Source organism: Rhynchophorus ferrugineus, unplaced genomic scaffold, assembly GCF_030347505.1.
Source record: "Rhynchophorus ferrugineus isolate W39M unplaced genomic scaffold, kcgeb_rfMv2 rfM5, whole genome shotgun sequence".
In the NCBI taxonomy this organism is placed as follows: Eukaryota; Metazoa; Arthropoda; class Insecta; order Coleoptera; family Curculionidae; genus Rhynchophorus; species Rhynchophorus ferrugineus.
Genome location: NW_027472584.1, coordinates 25,668,548 through 25,681,392, shown reverse-complemented (window position 1 = coordinate 25,681,392; position 12,845 = coordinate 25,668,548). Strand labels below are relative to the sequence as shown.

Here is a 12,845-nt window from a genome sequence, read left to right as displayed (position 1 = left end):
AATAAACGAACAGAAACGGTGAATCTTCACTATATTAAAAAAAAACACACACACACACAGCGAGGGCCCAAAACAGTTTTTGGCAAAATGTGACCATCCTATTTGAAGCAAATTATCCTTTATCGGGTCTTTGGTAATTTACAACGGGCTCGGGTTTAAGTCTGATACGGGTCCTCTATTCGATAACTCATCAGACGATCGATTTAGATACCCAAAAAACGTTTTGGTTTATTTTTCATTTCTTTTCAACCCTTATTAGCCGCTACGATGAAGACAACATAGGCGTACATAGTTATATTGTCCCATATAATATAAAACACCTTATAAAGCTAGTTAATTATAGTACCGGATCCCTCAAAATACCTCAAATTCAAAGATACAATCGATATTATACTCATGTTGATTCAGATTAGCTTGATGTGTTGCTAATTAAAAAAAATGTGATAATGCATGATGATACTACAGCATGTGATGTTGAAACAGTGTTCCAGCCCTTACTCCAAGTTTATAATGTGTCATTTTATTACGTGCTTACATGTATTTTAATTAATGATATCTATTAATGATAACATAACCTATGATTTTGATAATTCTCTACATAAAAAAAGTAGTTTTTCGTTTAGTTTTATTAAGTTACTCAGCGTATACATGACGATAAACATTTAAAACTGTATTTTCGATATTGATTACTTTTGTTGTTTAACTTGAACAAATAGGTTGCCAATATCTTTCAAGGATTTTTACTTAGAAACTTATGACGTTGCTCCTTCGTCATATCCGAATTGTCAGTTTTGCTCTCAACGATTTAAAAGTGGTAATATTGATGTCACATATTCAACATAGATATAACTTCCATAGTATAAACAAGTCCATATTTCACACACCCATTTTTATTAGAAGAAAACCTTATTCTTATATAGGGTAGGTAATAATGTTAATAATAATAATAATAAAAATACACGACTTAAATATTAAATATGCCATATGCCTTAAATATTACAGATTTTCAGCAAAACTGACGAATGCTCTTATTCAGCATTTAATTTTACATAATTGTTTGTATTTTCATTAATATATCTTAGTTTAAACTAGAGTTCATAGGCAATATAACAATTCCCACAGAATTAAGTCTCCAAATCAGCTGAAAACTTCAATAATATCTATGTTCTAATGAGAAAAATGCATGATTCTTTATATTTTGTGTAGGCCAAATAGTTTCTAAAATATAAACAAAAATACAATTTCAACCAGAAATATATTCAAGCCATATTCTTTAAAACCTTCAAATTTACAGCAAAAATGACTTTACCACCTTATTAAGCATCTAATTTTATATAAGTACTGATATTTTCATTAAGATATCATCGTTTAAACCAGAGGTAGAAATAAAAGTCTGAAAATGGCCAAAAATCGCCATTTTTTCTGAGTATATATATGGAAAAAAATCGCAAAAAATTTCAGGTGACCAAATTAGTTGAAACATTCATATTCCATGAATATTATGGTGAAAAAAATGTAGAAACCGTTATTTTTTTGTAGAGCAAATAGTTTATGAAATATAAACAAAACTATAGAAACTTATGGCGCTGCTGCTTCGTCATATCCCAATTATCAGTTTTATTCTCAACGATTTAAAAGTGGTAATATTGATGTGAATGACAAAGAACTGTCTAGAGGACCAAAGAAATTGGAAGACAACGAATTGCGAGTCTCATTGGATGAAAACTCGACTCTCTAGACATGGTATTGCCATGTTACCATAAAATTGTGAAGAATATTTCGATCTATATATACTATACCAACGTGTCTCAATAAATTCTTTTTTTCCTATAAAAGATCTTGAAAACATACCCAGAGAAATGTAAGTTTTAATTTTAGTTAGAGTATCGATATTGGTTAAAAAATAATTGACAACAAAAAACACTGTTCCATATCATCAAACGCGACTAAATTTTAGCAAAACCATAAATAGAAAAATGGTAACACAGGGTAGAAATAATAAACCCTATTGTTAAAAGTCAACTTGAGAAGATTTCTTTCTGTCTGAGGATGGTGTGACAAAAATAAAAACTCGATTGACCAGTACCCATACCTGTAACCGAAATCGATCGAATGTCATCGACTTTAAAAGAGAAGAAGACGAATTAAAAGGAAATCGTCTCCACGGCACAAAAAACACACCATTTCCTTTTATCGCGAATCGATTATTTTTGATCTAATTTCCATTAAATAACATTATAGAGTTAATTATTAGAATAATCTCATTAGTTGTGGCGTTTTATGGGACATGTAGTTGTTTTTTTTTGTTTAGTGTGCTAGTTAAAATAGAATGTTTTCCAAAAGAAATAAAGTGGTAGTTAAGAAGAGACGAAACAAAAGAGACGAAAAAAAGTGTTTCATTTTTTAAAAAGCTTCCTTACTAGAAGCGGTGCTACGTTTTTTGTTAAGTTTGTCGGTAAAAAGCACCAATCTTCATGGCAATACAAGTCCGACTGAGACCATTAATCCACCAAGTAGTTGAATAATGGATGTGGCTATACCAATACCGTATGGTAAGATTGAACCAGCTCATCTGAGTTATTTCACGAGATAACAATACAAGCGCACGTGCTGTATAAATACCTTTAGGCCCTAAACAGGTTGAGGCCGATACAGCCTGGAGCTAGGATTCTAATTATTGTACAGGGATATCAATTTCTATTTTATATCGTCCTTTACTCACATCCGAGTCGCAAACATTATTCTAATTTTATAATTGACTAGCGACCCGCCCCGGCTTCGCACGGGTGCAATGCTGATACTAAATTAAATACACTACAGAAAAGATATGAACGTTGTATATAAAAACATAGCGGCCCGCTCCGACTTTGCACGGGCATAAAATATATATGCCTATGTCACTCAATGAAAACATGATTAAAATCTATCCAGTATTTTTGGTTCATTCATTACTGCCCTTGGCCTGCACGCATTAAATTTGGAGTAAAACAATTCCTCTTCCCCTATACTTACTATGAAAATTTCCTGCTATCTTTGGAATATCTAAATTCATACAATTTTTATTACATTACACATTTTTAAACGCAAATTTTAAATTTGTAATATCTCCGAAAATATTTGTTTAATTTACATGCTGTAAGGAACCATATTGATCTATATTAATTGCACACTGTATTTAAGGTACTTAATTCGATAAGGATTAATGCCGTATTGCTTAAAATAGCTTCGTAAATAAGCCATTTTCTCACGTAAAAAGTAAACAATAATAATGGTTAATGTGGGTTATCCCTAAAAGATAAACATATACCATCGCGGACTTTTTTGTAGACCTTTTTATGGTGTACAATACTGTAGTACATTAATTTGATCTAACTCGTAGGGTTAGGCAGCGTTTTTGCTAATTGCTAAATAAGCCTAAAAAATAGGTTAATTTACGACATCACGTTAGAAACCTCTAAAATTAGCAATGTTGCCTTAGTATATTATGCATGTATTATACATATAAACCTTCCTGTTGAATCACTCTATCTATTGAAAAAAACCGCATCAAAATCCGTTGCGTAGTTCTAAAGATTTAAGCGCACATAGGGATATAGGGACAGAAAAGGCGACTTTGTTTTATACTATGTAGTGATTATCACCTTCCACATTTGCATAATAATATTTCAGTTATTGATGTTATTTGATATTATATTAAATATAATTCAATAAAATAATATTATTAAGGGGCTATATCTGTTTTTTATCGACTTAAACTATACCCCAAAATATCTAGATTTGTAGTTAATATGTAGTAAAATATAACTATTTATTGTCACCTATATTTTCATCGATATAATCTCTCCGAAATTGTATACATTTATTATATCATACATTATCAGTAATTGTATATATATATATATGTATATATATATATATATATATATATATATATATATATATATATATATATATATATATATATATATATATATATATATATATAGTGTTTTTTGTTGTCAATTATTTTATAACCAATGTCGATACTCTAACTAAAATTAAAACCTACATTTCTCTGGGTATGTCTTCAAGATCTCTTATAGGAAAAAAGCATTTGTTGAGATACGTTGGTATAGTATATATAGATCGAAATATTCTTCACAATTTTATGGTAACATGGCAATACCATGTCTAATGAGCCGAGTTTTCATCCAATGAGACTCGCAATTCGTTGTCTTCCAATTTCTTTGGTCCTCTAGATAGTTCTTTGTTATTGACATCAATATTACCACTTTTAAATCGTTGAGAGCAAAACTGACAATTGGGATATGACGAAGCAGCAGCGCCATAAGTTTCTAAGTAAAAATCTTTGAAAGATTTTAGCAACCTATTTGTTCAAGTTAAACAACAAAATTAATCAATATCGAATATACAGTTTTAAATGTTTATCGTCATGTATACGCTGAGTAACTTAATAAAACTAAACGAAAAACTACTTCTTTATGTAGAGAATTATCAAAATCATAGGATTTGTTATGTTATCATTTATTGTGTTATATATATATATATATATATATATATATATATATATATATATATATATATATATATATAATTTTATTAAGGAATTTTTTTCTATTGGTTTAAATTATGTCAAAAATTCTCCAGATTCATAATCAATACATTAATAATTAATGGAGTACAACATGTATTTGTAGCTTCTTTATATCTAATAAACTATTCATAATTGTAACGACTAGTTGAAATTACTTATTTGTTTAAACAATTAAAATCGTTTTCTTATTCGTTCGAAAAAATAATGTAGAAAAAACATTGAGAATGATCTTTTTTTTGGTCTCATATAGCTCCTTAAAATAATTTTTGGAAAATTATTTATTCTAAGCAAAGTTTTTAATATAATATAATTGAAAATAGCAAACGACTATAATTGAATGCATCTCGTGGTTATACAAACTAAACCAGTTTAAGCCACACGTTCAAATTTAATGGCTTAACTTCGAGGTAATTAGAGACATGCTGTTAATATATACCTTAAATTTCGGTATTCTCACCGAAAAGGTTATAGCTATGTTGGCTTTCGTGTAATGGTAATAAAAGACAGTAATGGTTTCGAAAAACAACGTTCATTTTTAACTAATATTTACCAGACACTTTATAAGGGTTAAATAGTCTCTGGTTTTCTTTGTTTTAGTTTCGCTTGGTCTTTGATGTTAACCGATACATCTTGACCAGCTGTTGTTTTATGTTTGGTGACATGTTGTAAGAGAAGCTGATTAAGTGGGAATATCATATACAGTAAATATCGTAGATAAAAAGAAGTTACTTGTAATGTTAATAAATCGAGGACCAGGATTTTGCCTGAATAATCGTTTTTTTTTAAGTTATACAATGTGAAAGTTGGAGAAAGCCGCTTTAACTGATTAACCTGATTGAAACAAGTTTATGTTACTTGCATTTATTCTATTTATATTCTATTAAATAAAGCTGGCTAATCTAGCCAGTCTATTATTCAGCAAAAAAAGAAATTTCTTTCATGAATGCTAGATTGTTATTGGGGGATGAATACAACCTAAAAAAGAAAATTGACTTTTTACCTATAGCAAATAAACTTGCCACAAAAATTGACATATTTAGCTATTGCTTACAAAAGCTATTGAGCGTTATGTTCTGTAGATCGTACCCATTAATAACACGCCTAAATATATTTTGAAACCATAAGTATTTGAAATACTAATTAACACAAAATAAATAGTTATCCTTAATTACGTATTTTAATTCCAAATAATACCAAACCCTGTATATGTGTATATATGATAGATAAAGAAGATTGACATATTTAGTGGGTGCTATTTTACTAACGAGAGCTATCAAACGCTATTATCTGTAGAGCGTACCCTTTAATAAAATCGCTAAATGTATTTCGAAACCATGAATATTTCGCATATTAATTATAAAAAAAATGAGCGTCAAATATATGAAATACAAATTATAAATTACATCTCTTGTGATCTGCCACAAATGGCGAATAAATGAATATTAAGATGGCAACATCATTCCATATAGCAACAACGCTAAATATCTCGGAATGAATCTTGATGGAAAACTTCGCTGGAAGGAACATATAAAGAAGAAAAGAAAAGAACTGGAGTTGAAATATAGGAAAATGTACTGGCTTATTGGAAGAAAATCACAATTATCAGTACATAATAAATTGCTATTATATAAGCAAATACTGAAACCTATATGGACACACGGAGTTCAATTATGGGGATGTTCCGCAAAGAGTAACAAAAACAAAATACAAATTTTTCATAACAAAGTCCTGAGAGGTATTGTGGGTGCACCCAAATACTATAGGACTGATTACCTACATCGAGACCTTCAGATACCCACAGTCAGTCAAGAGATCAAGAGAATTGCAAGGGGGCATGAGGAAAGACCACATTCTCATACAAATATTGAAATATTGCAACTTTTGGAGACCACCAGAACAGGACACAGACTCAAAAGAATCAAACCATCTGATCTTGTGTAGTGTTGTGTAATGAGCTACATACATTAAAAAATTCAGCAGTGACATGTATAAACATTATTTCACCAGAGACTGAGTTAGGGCCGATGGGTCCTCCTAGTTATATACCTAGATTTAAGTTACCATAAAGACAAATTGTAGGTTATTCGGAAAAGATTAGTAACAATGTAATAATAAAATAATAAAAATAAATAAATAAATTATACTATTTAGAAGCAATTAAAATACAAATACAAAAAAAGTCTTTGTATTTCAATTACGCATTTTAAGTAAAATAAACTACAATTCTGCCCAACCCCGTAGATTAAAGGACAAATTCAATATACCTATTTCAATTACAAATAACTCAAATACTGTCCAACCTTTTGTATATACCATATATGATATATGATTTACATATGATATGTGATTATCATATATGATATGATTCTTATACGATATAGATATTATTTATGTTATTAATGTAAAATCAAAATATATTTATCAAATATATATGATATATATCATATACACATAACATGTACTAATTCACCTTATGTGATATGCGATTCACACATAGGATATATGATTGATATATGATATGTGATTGACACATATGATATATGATATATGATTCATACATATGATACATAGTTTTTGTATGATTTATGTCAATCATATATGATTAAAGTATATTTATCATATACCTATGATATTTTCAATATATATCAATAATATGATTTATATATGATTGAGTATGAGACGTATAATCGATGAAAGCCGATCGATACGCTAAAGGAAATGTGGGCCACATCTTCAGCGATCGCCGAACTCTCCGAGCGTGGCTGCGGTGGCAGTTGTTTTTTGCGGTGACCGGTGACATGGGCGACTAGATGGACGAGCAATATTTATTGTGTCCCTCGGGTTACCAGAATGTGACGGGCGCTGGCCGCGGGCCGACCTGCGTTTCCACATTCTCGACATACATGGGTTTTAATGAGCGGACCTAGTAGGGCCGCCGCATGCTGCAGCCGAAGTCTGCCCAGGACCAAAGTCGGGCTTTTTGCATCAATGGGCGCGAGCTCCTCGAACTGTCCAGACGACGAAAAACGTAATCGTGCCGGGGGATTTTTTGATTGATCGTCGCTAACTCATTTGACGGCGATTTCGACTGCTTTGTTTCGGCTCTCGCACTGTCTTTGTTTCCAATCGGTCTCGATTCTTATTCTCTCTTATACATGTATATTCGTAAAATCTTCCTTTCGCTCTAATTTCCCTATTTTATACTACAAATCATAATATAAACAAGAATTGTTCGTTAGTCTCACTAAAACTGGACAACAGCTGGACCGATTTGATTCATTTTGGCTTTAAGTTATTTTTGGACATTCAGGGAAAGTTGATATGGTAAGAAAATATTAATTACGAGGAAAATATTAAAATTGTTGTTTTCCCGTACAAAATACCACTATGACAATGGTTCTCAAACATTTATAGGTGTTTTGAACACTGATTAAAACTACCGGCCGCTAGTATCAACCGTGATGAGTGTATAAAGTATTAAACATTGAACATCATTTCTTGGCACCGATACGGTTTATATTTCACAACGTGAAAATTAAGAGAAAAATAATGACATATCTGTCAAATGATATAACGATGTACTAGCGATAACTTCGATATTATTCGAATTGCGATCTAGTAAACATTTACCAGGAATAAAGTTGAAATATAACAAGTCAAAAGTCCCCGGCCTACCATAGTAAAAGACATTTTTTTGACAATATTAGTTTTTTTTATTCAATACAATTCCCTTCAAGGGTGATACACTGATTATAGCGACCCTCCAACTTTTCGTTACCATTTTTGTAGTACGATTTGTCCTTTGCTTCAAAATAGGCCTCAGTTTCGGCGATCACCTCTTCATTCGACGAAAATTTCTTCACAGCGAGCATTCTTTTGAGATCTGAGAACAGGAAATAGTCGCTGTGGGCCAGATCCGGAGAATACGGTGGATGAGGAAGCATTTCGAAGCCCAATTCATACATTTTTGCAATCGTTTTCACTGACTTGTGACACGGTGCATTGTCTTGGTGAAGCATCACTTTCCTTTTCTTCAAATACGGCCGTTTTTCGGCGATTTCGTCATTAAAATGGCCCAATAACGCTATGTAATAGTTGCTGTTGATGGTCCTACTTTTTCCAAGGTAGTCAATGGAAATTATTCCATGCACATCCCAAAAATGCAGACGCCATAAATTTGCCAGCCGACTTTTGCGTTTTCCCACGCTTTGGAGCAAGTTCATCGTGTGCAGTCCACTCGGATGACTGTCTATTGGGTGCAAAAACTCGGGTTTATTAGGCCTGATCATCTTCAAGCACTGCTCCGAATCATCAACTCATCGTTGTTTTTGGTTAAAAGTGAGCTTGCGCGGTACCCACTTTGCACAGAGCTTCTCATACCCAAATATTTGTGAATAATGTGATGTACACGTTCAGTTGATATATATAGAGTGTCTGCTATTTCTTTCAATTTTGAGAGTTGAGCGATCTATGTGTCAGGCCGGGGACTTTTCAATTGACTTGTTATAGGGCACGGTATTCGCAGATCAATGTCATTCGTGAATCTTACTGACACTCAAATGATATATGTACATCATACAATTTTATGTCATATAACTATTAGCTTACAAATGTAATGGACAAAAAAGCATTATCAATCAAAATCAAGTGATGAGTAAAATACCAATACACTAGTACACATCTGAATTAAAAAGATCACCAGTAAAGTGGATATAAGCTGGTAAAAAAGTGCTCCAAATCAAATGAAAACAAATCCTTATCATCTCTCCTATATTTAACAGAGATCAAGACGATAAAACAATCATTTTTGTGTTGGTCAATAATCAAAATATATTAGTTAATAGAAAAAAATCCTTACTATCGTTACATCATTAGTTGGTCTTTTATAAGAACATTTTAAATCGTAATAGAGCTATTGTGGCAATATTCTATGAAAAATAATATAACTATAATTAACACTGTTCAAGAGACAAGTCCTAAAATGTATCATAAATGCAAAAAGATACTATAGGAATGATTTCTGACCCTGTCTGTCAAAAGAACCACAAAGAGACTCCTCCGGAGAGGACACAGACTGGAAAGAATCAAATAATCTATGGTCTTCTAGTATAATGAAGCGTATATAACAGAAAAATCACAGTTTTAAATAATACATCAACAGTATTACTAGAAATAGTAATTGAGAACTGATGCATACTCCTAGATATTTACCCAGTTTTTAAGTTATTTTAAAAACAAACTCGTTCTTTCAATTTTTAGAAAATATCGAGGGGTGAATTATTTTCAAAAAATATTATTCAATACAAATTAGAATATAATCAGAATAGTTAACATCAAATTTCCATCTGAACGATTCGCTATCAGTGGAACAAATAAACCAGCCCGAAGAGGACGTATTGAATCGGACATATTAAGTCTTAGTTAGGGGTTGAATTTTCACCCGTAAAAGTAGGGGGTTGACTGCTTGGCCATTCTTCGGTACATTCAGTTGCACTTGCACTACCCTTGCGATAAGAGCCTAACCCCTCGCTACAAGGGAGAATCTTATTTAACTTGACTTGATTAAGTTTACGCGATGTTATGCGGAGTGCCCTATACTGACTTCAATTTTTCTTCGTTTTTCAGAAAACCAACTGTTGACGACGTTGGTAATCCATCGTCTGTGAATGCACGGTAAGTACAATTAAATTAAGGGATGTTATCGTGTTAAAATACTGAGAAAAATCTAAATTAAACCTACTATGTGTGGCTGTTGATAATTCTGATAGTATTGTCTGAGAAAAAACCTTTAATTTGTAATAAATTTAATATTTTTTGCATATTTATTTTGTAGCAAAAACAATTGTGTCATATTTAACAACTTCCAGAGATCATAATTCCTCATTTTCTTACAATGTAGTTTTTAGAACAATTTTAATTTACAAATTACTGTGTTACTGTTGTTCTGCTACACTTGCATAGTGTCAAGTTCGTGTGGTTTGTCTTCTGCACTTTGTCCAGTAACTGAATTGTTTCCATAATGTGATTTACTAACCTTATTTTATGTCTCAAAGCTAAATCTTGAGTGTCTTCCTAAATCCATTTAATTTCGAGGTCATCCTGATCTTCGTTGATTACTAAGCATTGGCCTAATAATCTAAGAACATTGTTTAGGCTACATTGGATTAGTAGTATGTTTAATATCTTAGTGCACCCCATAAGTTAAAATAAGCTTTATAATTGACTGTTAAAACAATGCCCTGGATCTTAAGACGAACTCTTTGATTTTGAGCCCTGTTTCTTATCTAACATGATGATCTGATTATATTTCATCATCACAGGGTGGTGTCTGGGGACCACCGTATCTAAAAGCAGAGCAGATTAGACTCAAAGCCGGGCAAATGTACTGGTTAGTCGAAATATACGCTCAACTTGACTTAAAATCACAGAGATTGGTTTATCAGTCAATCATAAAGCCAATTTGGACCCATAAGATGTAAATATGAGGTTGCACTAAAACATCAAACCGACTAGTAATCCAACACTGCCAAAACAAAATTCTACGCTTAGTTACTAATATTTATCGATACTTAATCAACGAAGAACTGCACGATGTACTCGAAATCAAATGCATATTCCAAATGATAAAAGATTTCGGCTTAAAACATGAAATAAGGTTGCTAAATCAGAGCAACGTGGAAGCAATACAGCTACTAGACAACACGCAGGAAATCAGAAGATTGAAGCGAACCAAACCACATGAACTTGTTTAGTATATAAGTATATCTTAACTTTGGCTCAATTAGTTTAGTTTTATTTTAATTTAGGAAATAGATATATATTAATCCAGTACTAGTCTTGCTTGTGTATTAATGCGAATACAACAGAACAGTAGTAATATATTCATTTGTAAATTAAGATTATACTAAGCATATCTAATATAAGATATAATTTATAAAGGAAATTAACTGCAACTGAGAATTGACATGAATAGATTTCGAGCTATTATGTTGTATATACGATGAGTCTCTTTCCTGTATAAATATAAATAACATTTAAAAAGATAAAACTATTCCCAAGAAAATCAAGAATTATCAACAGCCAAAACTAGTATAAAGTAATGCACCTGCTGATGTCATCGTGTTTGTATAAAACTGTAATACCTAATCGTTTTGATGTGAAGAAATCAACTTAATAAACAGACACCTGTTGTATATATCGTGTTGTTTATGTACGATGATACGACTTATTTGCACGTAAACATTCACGTAACCAATAGCCCATAATTTGTAACTGTAACAATTTGTCTTTTAACTCTGTAGTCGATTTTAATACGTTGCATTATTTATTCGTGTTTTTTTTTCTTTCGATATACCATACACATGCGTATAGATGTGTGCGTGTGTATGGCGAGTATGTATATACGATACTTATCCTTCGGACATTTAAATTAATTTGTTCTCTCAATAGGTATCATCAATGAATTATTAAATTTTCAATTTAAACCAGTGTTCTGTTATTTATATTTTTTTTCTTCTTATTCTTCTTCGTCGTTCCTTTACTTTATATTTAATATTATCTTCTTGATATTAACGTTCACAGATTACCTTAACATTTTGGCATCATAATGTGAAATATACAGTATAAATATTAGTATTGTATTAATAATAAATATCAAAAAAGCAATGATGTCTTAAAATAACAACTTATATTCTGGATAATAGTATATTATATCCACTAAAATCATATTCTGATGTAGTAATATGTTTTATAATACTCATAAAATAGTGTTGTGTTAATAAAAAATAACTTCAAATATTTATGAATAGTAAATTATGTCAAGAAAATCATATTCTGTCACAAATCTATTCAACATTCAACTGCTTCAAGAAAGTTTTATGCCTGAGCCAAATCTTTCGTTTGAATAAAAAATTTACATGAGGTTTTGTCAATATTCCAATGCCAACTATGATTACCATTAAACAATATCTTCTATAACTCCCTTTTAATGTTTTTTAGATAAAAGTAAGTTATAGTAGGCCTATAAGTTTAAAAGTACGTCCAATTCCATATTCAAATAGGTCCTCAGTAGTGTTATAAAAAGGCAGTCAAAGGTATAAACATCAATGAATTACTCATTAATTAAGAGTCAAAAAATGTATTGAGTGTTATACTCGAAGAATATTATATGTCTAATCCAAAATTGTAACGAACAATACCAGAACAAATTGGTTAAAATAGAATTAAACCAGAAAGACTGGAAAAAAGTGCT

General features: G+C 31.2%; 1 protein-coding gene across 6 annotated transcripts in view; it reads left to right on the top strand.

The window, feature by feature from the left end:
* The window catches only part of trh (PAS domain-containing protein trachealess), a 193,653-nt gene that overhangs the window by 49,456 nt on the left and 131,352 nt on the right, over window positions 1–12,845 (top strand). For all 6 annotated transcript variants that reach the window (XM_076404780.1, XM_076404779.1, XM_076404777.1 and 3 more), the window contains one exon: window positions 10,220–10,267. In XM_076404780.1, coding sequence (XP_076260895.1) covers window positions 10,220–10,267 — 48 coding nt within the window. The remainder of the gene's footprint in view (window positions 1–10,219; window positions 10,268–12,845) is intronic.